This window comes from Haliotis asinina, chromosome 9 (assembly GCF_037392515.1).
Source record: "Haliotis asinina isolate JCU_RB_2024 chromosome 9, JCU_Hal_asi_v2, whole genome shotgun sequence".
Lineage (NCBI taxonomy): Eukaryota > Metazoa > Mollusca > Gastropoda > Lepetellida > Haliotidae > Haliotis > Haliotis asinina.
In genome coordinates, this window is record NC_090288.1 from 55,085,336 (window position 1) to 55,097,710 (window position 12,375).

At 38.0% G+C, this 12,375-nt stretch overlaps 1 protein-coding gene across 3 annotated transcripts in view; it reads right to left on the reverse strand.

Moving 5' to 3' along the window:
• Positions 1–11,240, reverse strand: part of LOC137295718 (cytosolic 10-formyltetrahydrofolate dehydrogenase-like) — a 40,894-nt gene extending 29,654 nt beyond the window's left edge. For 2 of the 3 annotated variants that reach the window (XM_067827235.1, XM_067827236.1), the window contains exon 1: positions 11,140–11,240. In XM_067827235.1, the coding sequence (XP_067683336.1) occupies positions 11,140–11,184 (45 nt within the window). In that variant the 5' untranslated portion in view covers positions 11,185–11,240. Of the gene's footprint in view, positions 1–2,921; positions 3,061–11,139 lie in introns of those variants that run through there. The other variant, XM_067827237.1, reaches the window with a different exon arrangement.
• Positions 11,241–12,375: the final 1,135 nt, after the last annotated feature.

Below are 12,375 nucleotides of genomic sequence, written 5' to 3' on the forward strand. Positions count from 1 at the left end.
ATCAACAGGCAAACTAGTAAACACAAACTATCATTAAAATATTCACAGTTCACTATAAGTTATAAGGGAGGGAGGCAGAGACAGAGACAGCCAGGTGTGCAAGAGAAGATGGAGATCGTACAGCACACCTTAATGAATCAATAACTTTGTGAGCACTTGTGCATGTGCTCCTCAAACACCTGGCTGTCCCTTTCTCTGCATTCCTCCCTTGTAACAAATAGTGAACTGAGTCAGTATATTAATGAAAGTTTGTTAAACAACTTTTTCAGTTTTAGGACATACATTCTGCAAAAAGTCACAGAGCTGGTCTGATGTTTTGAATGTGATTGAGTGTTTTATGTTTATTATTTTTCAAGTTAGATTGCAATTCACTGGTAATCTCTTGAGCTACACAGGCTGTAGTTTGTCTGCTTACTCTCTGTTATTTATTAAAATGAATCAAATGGTTTGTCACTATCCAAATCAAGTTAAAGAAATGAGTTATTTATTGCCCTGTGTACAGAAGCGCACCACATATAAAAGCACAGTAATTCTTTATCAGTCCTTAATTTATCATACTGTAGGGCAAGGTCACATTGCTTGCAGTCACCATGCCCTAATCGCAAAATGCTACTCCTGAATTGCCTGGTCTAGACTTAACAAAAACATCAGCTAAAATGGATCTAACTTGAATACTGAAAAGAGTGAGTATAGTTTTATGCCACTTTTAGCAATATTCCACTTCAGCAATATCATGGTGGTGGGACACGGGACAGAATATTGAAAAGAAACCAATACATCTTTAGCAGGTACCACACTGATATCGCCTGTAGACCTGCTTCTACACACTGCATAATTCACACTGTTTACGCAACTACTCAGACACGCTTAATGCCCTACATTTTCAGCGTGTACTGCTTGTTGAGTAATATGGCAGGTCAACAGTTTATTTTCCGTGACAAATTTCAAAGTATATATCAAAGAGTCACTGTTATAATTAGCAATAAAACACAAGAATTACAATCCTTACAAAGAATCAGTTTCTTATCATCACAGATAAAGTCTTCACTAACATCAGATGAAAATTAGAATTATTGCTGTTGACATGGTCCCTCCCAGGTCACCGCTACTTAATTCCATGTTAGTCAGGAGATAAAGTTGTTTTGTCCCAAAGCTGTGTCTCCTAAACCCACTTGTTCTACAAGCATCAGCCATGATTACGGGGACGGTATCCATCAACAGTGTCATGTGATGGTGCAATGTCATGGAGTGCTTATCTTCAGATTATTTTAGTTTCAGATCTAGGTTATTTTAGACAGTTTGTTCCATGACGATAAACTAACCCTATAAGAAACAAGAAAATAACACTTTTACATTTTGTGGTAGGGTCTGGCCTGGCCAAGGGACAAAAGTTTGCACAGTGAGTAAGTGGGAGAGAAAGTGTGTGAGTAAATAAGTGGGTGGGAGAGAGAGTGAGTGAGTGAATGAAAAAGTGGGCGGGTGGGTGAGTGGGAGAGTGAGTCCGGAGGAAAAGTGAATAAGTGAGTAAATAAGTGGGTGGGTGAGTAAATAAGGGTAAATGAGTGAGAGAATGAGTGGCTGAGTCAGTGGGAGAGAAAGTGAGTGAGTTGTCCCATTTGAAATATTTCTAGGATATAAGAAAAATTGATGAAATGTGACAGCAGATCTGTCATAGTCTGCTGCGCACAGTTGCTTCCTTTAGACATGCAGCATGTGCTCTGCTCATATCTTCAGGCTTTCCAGCACCATTTCTTTGAGTAAGTTTGCTTTCTTCATGCCCAGAAGTGATCCCTGCTGCTATTCTCACAGTTGGCTAACAAGACCATAATTAATTGCGCGAGTAATACAGATCTCCCTTGACAAATATAATAGCACCTCTGACAGCTGATTGGCTAAATATTAAGCCAAAATATGTCTCTACACACAGATCTGAAACTGTCAGTGGGCACTGACAACGACAGCTTCACAACCATCACTATCTTCCTAGAAAACATGAATTCTTTGGGTGCTACGTTTCCAGAAAAGAGTTTATTTAAAGAATATTTCAGCAAACCATATTTGTTAAAGCAGGTGACAAACAGTATCAGGTGGTCGGGCCTGCTAACCTGCTCCATCCAAATTATCATTTCTAATGGTTGAGATCGATGTTCGTGATGTTAATCACTGGATTGTCTGATCCACACTCCAAAACTGACATCACACAGCTGGTCTATTGCCAACTGCAGAATTAAACACAAAACAAATATACACTGACATGACAAAACAAAATAATAACTGCCCACATGCAACTGTGTGCATACATGCCTGTGTGTGCTTGCATGTGTGACTGTTGACTAACTGCACCTGGTTTGACAGAAAACAGAATCAAAAGGCCAGACTGACTACTGGAGGCCAGTGTGGCAATAACAGTCAACCATGCAACTGTACTGTAACCCAATCCTCTTTAGTCACCCCAGATAACAAACGAGGCCACTTAACACACATTTTGACACAAAACTCCTACAGCTTTAAACTACTTTGTTCATATTTACAAACACTCTGCAAATAATTAAGTCACCACAACTGAAAGACATCACCAGCATCTATTCACAAATTGACATATAATCTGCAATCATCTAAGCAAATCACCTAATTCATAGTACATAGCTAGAATATCCAGACTATTAACTCACAGATTGAAACAGTCTCTTGCAACAAGCTGGGGACTATAGTTTGAATCCCTGGCAAAAAGTTGTCAAAAAGTATGGAGTTGAGCATGGCAAATTATTCTGCCACAAAACAATATAGAACATTACTATTCCTTCAGTTATCTGCACATAAACAATGATAACAATGGCACACAATTACAACAATGACACAACATAACCCAAAATAACATCAAATACAAAGAACCCCTGGCAGAGCAGTTTTTACAGACCCACCTCTCAAATACACCACAGCTCTCTGACTGACCAGGTAACTTGCTAGTATAAGTCGTAACTGCCTTGAACCAGTGTAAGACGGTAAGATGATAACGTCATCGCTCTCCCACCCACCTCACATTAATGCAACGGGGTGTATGCCTCGTCTTATCTGTACAGCTTGTCACGTGTCCCCTTTACCCATTGTGATTCTATATTTATTATTTTGATTCAGTGATTTAGTATTTATGAAAAACATTTCACTTGAACTTTACTCTAGACTAACAACAGGTCTCTGAAATGAACATATTTTACAGAAAGAAAAGTTCATATTAAAAAAAAAAATTACAATGAAAAGGAGCCTCTTTCTTTATTTTCAGAGCTGTGGAAATCTAGACTGCTCACATTTTCTACACTTGCATGGGCTTTCTTGAATATATTTTCTTCAGGGTATGTATGATCACTAACTTTATTCACACAGATTATTGCAACTGTGTCAGACACACCTGTGAATGCTTACACTGCTGAGATTGTATTCCAGTTTCTCTCTCCACACAGTATTTTGTCTTTTTAATGCTGCCTCCATATATCTCCACACACCTTGGCATATACATCACTGTTACATAGAAAACCATTTTCATACCACTGTTAGAGACTGAATATAAGGTCACATGATTGGTAAGTTACTATTGCAAGATCAGTTTCAGAAAAACTTTAAAACATGATTCTAAAATGACAGCAACAAAATGATTTTTAAACTGTCACTTCAAAATCAATTTTAAAATGACTTTAAAACTTTATTTGAAAATTACTGTTTCCATACGATTTTAAAATTACATTTCAAGATCAATTCTGAAATGACTGTAAAGCTTAATCAACACTATAAACTAGGTAGTACTTGCTATGACCCAAACACTTGGGTCACAATGACATAGATAATACACAGGCCTTGATGTGCATTTGTAACTCCCCTGTTCTCTAACGTTGATTTACAGCCACCACTGACATGCACTTTGGAATCAAACTGGACCCATTTCTACATTTGTTATTTAACAATATCATTAATTTCACCAAATGGATTATTGTATTTTGGAACAATTACCGAGTAGTTTTTACTCAGTCAAAATGTCCTCTCGTCAAATGGCATCACTAACATTTTTGCGAAATGAAGATTATGTTCCTACAGTGTTTGCATTAGGTTTTGTTAGAGTGCATGCGTTCTGAAATGAAATTATATATGTAGTCCAAACTTTTGCGCATTAAAATTTCATTTCAGTCAAGAATCATTTCAAAATTTCTTTTTTTTTAAATATGTTGTTGTTTTAGAGTAATTTTAAACTCAAGCATATCAGAATCTATGCATCTAAGACATGCACTCAAAGTAATAATTGCATGTTTTTGTTATTTTCTTGCATGAAAAAAGCTGATTTCTTCGTTAACATGAACACTGTTATTTATGGGTTCAAAAATCCGATCGCCCGACGCCTGGGACAGGTCAGTTTTCATTTCAGGCAATCAAATGATGATATCTCAAGTAGTCGGTGTAGTCTTATGGTTTCAAACTGCAAATAATCTTGGATTTCATTCATATCTGCTCATAATGAAGCTATTAAAGTTAACTTTAATAATAAAGTAGAGCTAGTAGACAGTGAAATTATCACTATTCGATAAATAGTCCAGTAAACATAACATCACGCATTGTGTCATAAAATCAGACCAAGTGGAAAATTAGTCAGGACAAGTTACTTTCTTGAAGTCACTTGCCCGGTGGCAAGTGGTTTTTCAAAATATTTTTGAATCCCTGCTACTGCTGGAGTATCAGTCATAGTCATACAGCTAGATACATTCTCCAGCAATGATCTCATAAAACATCTCCATCACAGGAGCAGGAATAATTCCTGGTGTCACACTACACGTCAGAAACTGGAATACAGGTGACAAGTGGGAACAGATTCAACAGGTTGGTACAGAGGTAATAGTGGAGAACACAAGAAACTGCTACACGAGATAAGTGGGACACAACAGTGAGGGAGTATGGTTTTAGGCCACTTTTATCAATTGTTACGGTTAATAAATTGCCGTGACATAGGGTATACGAAATCCCCTTTGAACCAGCAAAATATAACACAAACAAGATTCAAATATTCAATAATATATTGACCAAACAATGAGCTAGTTACAGTGAATCACAATACAGATTTCTAGGACGATGCAACTGTCACAAATATAAGGCAATGGGTCACAAATATGAAATATTAACTCAACAGAATGTTAGCATTTACAATGAGAGCTTGTTTACGAAGTCAGTGGTCATGCAGACTGTGTCAAATGATGGTGATGCACTGATGTAGATTAAGACAGACAATTACTGTAGACAGAAAGGCGAGGTAGATGTACACAATTCCGTTATATTAAGTGTAATTGTAAGTCTCTGTGTTAGTCCAAATGTGATTTTCCATGTCGCACAACACAACAACCAACCTTTATATGTATGACACACAGTCAAGAACATTTGAGCAAAATATGACTGTCTTCATTAACTTAGAACTTTCTTGAACAGGAAGTAAACAATAGCTTGCCAAGGAGAGGTAACTACTGATATGAAATGTGACCTACTAATATGAAATGTGACCTAACTCAAAACTCTAAACACTGTGACACATTGATAATCATCACTTTATCAAGGATAATACAAATTACTGAAAACAATCTTGTAACACAATATTCCAGAAATATCATGACATGACCCATGACACATGAGCTTCACCCATTGCACCCATGTTGGAAATCAAATCCAGGACCTTGATTTTTTAAGCTCTCTTAATGCTGAGAGCGCTGTAGGTTAATGTTAATGTATGGCACTTAGGACTATCTTAGCGCTAAGTGAGCCTCGAAAATCTCGGCCCAGGTCTTTGGCAAAGATGAGTGAAAGCTTAAACCACTAGGCTACCCCACTACTCCATGAACACAAACTGATACAGGTGATAATGAGGACACAGGTAAGAACCTGATACACAGGTGGTCAATGCAAGCATGAAGTTGTTTCACAGGTGTTAAGGTACTACACAGTAAGAATCTATTACATGGATATAAGGTGGACAAAGAAATTCACAGAATAACAGATATTGACTCTATAATCAACAGATACTTGCATGTGTAAGGGAAGTAACTCTCCACAATCTGATTCAATAAAACTCCCTCATATGGACTTATGATGACAGACTAATCACCTAAATGAGAGGAAATATGGAAGGTCTGAGAATTAGACAGTCGCATGGCTTGGGATCAAGACTGTACAATGAATGAGATGCCAATATGCACCATGCCCTTAAGACAGGTCAGAGGTGCATGGCATATTTGTATGTGTCTGTGTGTTGTTGTATGTCTGACACCTGCAAGTATTCCAGTGAATGATATTGTGTGAAAAGTTCCAATGACAAAATCAGTGATGCTGACAAGCTAATCCACAAGTATCTCAGCACTATCATGGGTTCCCTTGTGCCAATTCGATGGGGTATTGTTACCCCCATGGGGTATTGCTGGCTTGGTGACAGTTTGCTTTTTGTCATTAAAGGGGTGTAAAAACAAGCATTTACGAGATTGTCAGGTTTTCAGAAAGACATCTGGTGTCATGGGAGCAGTGGGGTAGCCTCGTGGTTAAAGCATTAGCTCATCACACCAAAGACCTAAGTTGGATTCCCCCAACATGGGTACAATGTAACCAGCTCATTTCTGGTGTTCCCCACAGTGGTATTGCTGGAATATTGCTAAACAATACTCATTTACTCTGGTGTCATGTTCACTGCTTTCTTTGATATTCAGGGCTCCAGATAAGGGCTGTATCACCATATGTGTGGATGAAAAATATGTATGATATGGTAGGAATAAAACAGAAAATCAGATATGCACTACATCAATGGTGTACAGTCTTAGGATCATTTATGGACGTATTTATCTGTTGTTTTATTGTCTATTGACCTGTTTATATAAGAGTAGCAATGTTGTGGAACACAGATGAAGTGCAACACAAGATTACTGACATGCCATTAAATCCTACTCAGTGCTCTAAACGGACTCTTCAGTTTTCCAGCACTACTATATAGAGATATCTGGAGCCCTGATATTGCTTGACTATTACTGTTTAAAAAATACACATCCCCATGAAGATCCAGGTTTGAATTGCTCTTCAGGAGCACAAGCTTGTCAGATAACTCCAGGGTCTGCTGGTCAGACTGATCTATGCACAATGGATATGATGACAAGCAATGGTCATTACATCAGCCTGTCTGGCCCTGACTACTTTTTAAAATATCACCTTCAGACAGCTAGAATATCATCATAAGAGGCAACTACAAGGGATTGCGTAGTTCAACTCACTGACTTAGTTGACACTAATGTTCTTTAAGAAGCATTTTAGTGTGTGAGCGAGTATGGCTTTCTGACTCCGTACCATTTCTTGGTTGGTACACAGATTGAAATATTTCGGCAAGTTCGTGCTTTTTAATATGGTCGGTTAGTCTTTTGGCAACAATTCACTCCATACACTTACAGGCAAAGGAAACGTTAGAGACTGGCCTAAAAATTTCAGAAGTCATCAGGGTCTAATGATTAGTAATGGTGTGATTACGGCTTGTTTGTAGGCACTGGGTACCTCACCACTGTTGAAGGAAATGTTGAAAATTCAAGCAAATGAGGCAAAGATGGTCTATGGTTGACTTGGTGAGCCATATTGGTATAACATCAAGTGATGATATCTTTGTCGTAGCTCAGTCTTAGCAATAGTCTTCTTGAGTTCCTGGTTTGTGATGGTGTTAAGTGTGTCCCCGCCAAACTGCAGATCATCTGTGTTGGAAAATCCCTGGTTACTTTCTAGGTCAGCGTGAATGCTGTCAATTTTGCTGGAGAAGAAGTTCACAAATCTTTCTTCCAGATCCTTTGCATTGCTGTGCACAGAAAGTGTGAATGTGGCATTATGTTTGAGCAGGTTATTGAGGAGCAGGTATAGCTGTCATGGATTGTACTAGTTATCCTGGATATTCTACGAAATGAAAGACTGTTTTGTGGATCTTAGTAATTTTTTTTGGTAAACATGATTCCTGGCTTTTGCATAAAGTAGACGAAGGACTTTGAGCCCAGTGTTGAGACAGATGACTACTGTACCTGTTATCCAGCAGGAATGTGGTTCACAGAATCTGTCAATAATATGTCATGGGATCCCCATTGCGTAGACAGATACTCAGGTTGCTGATCTCTGGATTGTGTGGTCCAGACTTGATTATTTACAGACTGCGACCATATATCTAGAACTTTGATGAGTGCACTGTTGAGTACCTGGATACTGAACTTGTGAAGTTATTCTCTTCAGCACATTTTCATTAGGTTTGAAAAGGGAACACTGTCCAAGAATTGCACTTGTGTGGTCCTTGATCAAAGATAACATCTTATTACATGAGAAAGCATGTATAAATGATTCGGACTACTCTATCCATGGCCAGTATGTGAATTAGTTCTTAGATTCCCATATTCTCCTGCCAGAATTTAATGCTCTTTCAACAAAAAATAGAATGACTAATTTTCAGCAATTAAATCACATGATGAATAGATGAACATTTAGACAGTTTGAATGTGTATCTTAATGTGAACAACACCTGGTTGACATAGCAGTAATATAAATGAAAATGAATAGATCTTTTAGGATGAAACTTTCTTTTTTGGTAAGGAACTGTCAGAATAATGATGCAAGGTTTATCCAAATTTAGAACTGACATGGTATATATTTGTTTTCACAATTTTCACAGAAATATAATTGCAGTTTGATATCATGTTGTCACAATATTTTCAAATCGAATTTGATTTGATGGCCAATTGTAAAACGTTTGTGACATACATGCCCCTGACCAATCAATATGCATCATTGTTTTGTCTAAAACAACAAAAAGAAATTTATTGAACAAGAATATTCCTTTCAATATGTGTGCATATACATTTCATAAATATGTAGGCTAAATTAAATCGCTGTTCATTAACCTGTTCATACAGAACTGCAATATTGGTCCCAATATTGAATATTGCACTTCATAGGAACTATGGTACATGTTCATATCTGTTTTCACAATTTTTTGTGGAAACAGAGTTAATGTTTGATATCCTACCATCAGTATATTTTAGTTCAGCATACCTACCCAAACACTTTAAATCTCTAAAATTAAAAAAAAAGTAGAAAAATTTCAAATCTTGATAAGCTTTCAAAATTCTTTTTTCATACATGATAAAGTCTGCTGTGACAAAAAAAGAACTAATCCATGCCATTTTTTCATAACTGAAAAAGAATTTTACTTTTCAAACAATAAATCCACTTTCATGATTATTTATTACCTATTGATCCAATGTTCAGAAAAGCAATCTGCCTATCTCTCTTACTCATGTACCAGGAGTGCTGAAGTAGCCAAGTGATTAAAGCATTTGCCAATCAGTCTGAAAACCTAGGTCTGATTACCCACATGGGTACAGCATGTAAAGCCCATTTCTGTTGTCACCAGCTTGGATATTGCTGAAACATTGCTAAAAGCATCATAAAACCAAATTCACTCCCTCATTCATTTGGGGGCTGAAGGATTTTTTGAGACTTTGAATTGAGACTCATTCATTATATGCTAACCACAAGTTGCTGCTAAATTCTTACACCAAACATTTAACACATTCAAATGTCACTTGTAGTAGTTATGAAACATCTGTGACATCACCACAGACAGGTCAAATCCAAGCTACTAGTTGGGGCAAATGAGTAACATTGCTTATGAAGCTTATGTTTGCAACTATATTTCTGTCGTGCATTGGGCTTCCCCTGCAGTGTAGGCATCTGGAAACTTGTGTTCTCTTTCCTAAAACCTGTCCATAGATTCTGCAGTTTTCTGTGTCATATTCTCACAGCACCTCTTCTGAACAGATTGACAATGGCACATATGTGTAATGTGTCAACATGTTTACTTACGATCAGATCTCCTGCCTCGGTACCCTACCCTGCACTTTTCCCTTGCAGCAAACAAATGCTGAATAACGGATGGTGCTCGATTTCAAGACAGAAGCACTCGGATTGTTTCATTATTATCGGAGGGGGGGTTGCTTTAATACAGCTACATATATCAATTACTTGACCTGAATGGCACTAATCTTCATACCATGTAGGTTCTAACATACAATATTGTGATCATAACTATTTATGCTCTATCAAATACGCAAATGCATTGACAGTAATATGAACGTTTGATGGCTACCCACCACAAACAAAAAGTTGACAATGCGGTATTGTGCACCAATTATTAGCCAATCATTAGACAGTGAGGAGACACACCTTCGTGACATAACCTTGACCTGTGACATTCATCACAGTTAAGCACGGATCCTGAAGTACTTGTGTAAAATATGTACAACATTGTGTCGACGCACATGGAATACATTGACAAGCGCCGTACTGAGACAAAACGCGCTATCTGTACAACACTGTGTGTATATACATTGTGACAGGGCGTTTCACTGCACATGTTTATAAATATGAAATTGCAAAAACAACAAAAATGAATATTTGTTCCGAAGTTTTTTACAGAAGAAATAGTCCCTATGTTGAATGGCAATATTATTACGCGTCGTGAATGGAGTATAAAAGTATCATTATCAAAGCAAATTAGTTTAGTTAGTGAATGTTCTTATCTTTTTTAAATATCTAGATCTATGTCGAGTTACACAGGTGAAGAGTTCTCAGAAGATGCGTAGATTCGAGTAACAAAACACATATACTACGTATTTTCTAATCTCGTCAGAAACATGTGCAATTTGTGTATCAGCTGCACTCACACTTGATAATACTCTACTTCCGTGTAAGGATAAAAAGACATAGTTTCCCTATAACGTGAGATTTCGGAATCGGACTTGCATCATCTCGCAACGTGGACGGTTTCATTATACCGCGGAAGGTTAACAGCTGACAATGTACCATACTGTTTAATATTATTAAGAAACATGCACTTTTGTGATCATAAAAAATAATATACAAACATACAACAGAATCGCTTCACAGATGCTAATACAAGGTGAGCTATCCACCGGTACGATTATAAAACAGCAGAAAAATAAACGCGTTTTTCGCACATCCATACTCATAGTCTGCAGGCCATGCCTGATCTGAGCCGAACTCGTGCTTGGACATTTATCAGTAAATGACCCGACAGTCACTATGACCTACCTGTGACGTGCTGAAGCATCTCACTAGTCGAGTTACACCGAACATAAGATAATCGTTTATCAGCACCGGGTCAGTCCTGTAGACAACGAGCGGATACACACAACACTGAGGCTGACCCAGGGGTCAAGGCCGCGCTATGCTGGGTTTGACATGGCGGGAAAATTGAAATTCCGCACACCGTGAACACGTGCGCAGGTGATGTCTGATAGAGATTGTATGATTCAAGATGATTGTACTTGTGTAATTAAGTTAAGTACACATGTTGTCCGTGCGTGCGTGCGTTCGTGTGCGGACAGACATTTTTTTATTAGAGCAAACGGCTGAGATACGATGTCGCAAGTTTACGGACATCCCACTGAAAGTATGCCACTGAAACCAATCTTGTTACAAACTTCAGACACAGTAACACTAAGTACATCTACCAATATTGATATAAGGTAAGCTACATTTACAAACAACATGTTTTTGAAAGATAAAAGTTTCGGAATGATGGAACTGCTGCCTCGATCAAGGGTATTAGTAGAGTGATAAGATAGCACGTGACAAAATTGTTTCTATATTATTGCAGCTGGTCAATAGCTGTCTTGTCCATACAACCTCTTTGGTGATTCTGGCACGCGATATATGCAAGTCTGACCACCGGCACTTTTAAATATCCTTCAACTTTGAAGATCCCGGTTAATACTGGTCTTCAGTAGTTCATGTTTGTCATAATCAGGTGGTTAGGCTTTACTGACATGTATCCCAGTAGCGGAGATCGATGTTCATGCTGTTGATCACTGGATTGTTTCGTCAAGACTACACCATTTACAGATTGACACCATATGGCTGGAATATTGCTGAATGCATCCTTAAATAACAGCAGCAGCAAAAACAAAATGATTCTTCATTTCTAAGCCATAATCATTCGCTAAAGGGTTTTCGAAAATCTGAATCACATGGAGATTTCTGTAGACTCCCAGTACTAGCCGACGTTAAAATGATTCAATACACATTCATCGATACAGTTGTATTATTATGGATTGCGGCAGGCTACACTTGTACGAGTAGACTATAGGTAAAAGGGTTCGTAAGGCCGTAGACTGGGATTCGATTCCCATATGGGTGTGAAGCCCATTTCCGGTGCCAGCAAATATTCCAGCAACATCACTGCGTGTGCGCTGGGGGCATCAGGAATGGGCTTTACGCATTGTAATCACGTGGGGAATCGAACCCGGGTCTTCAGCGCATTAACCC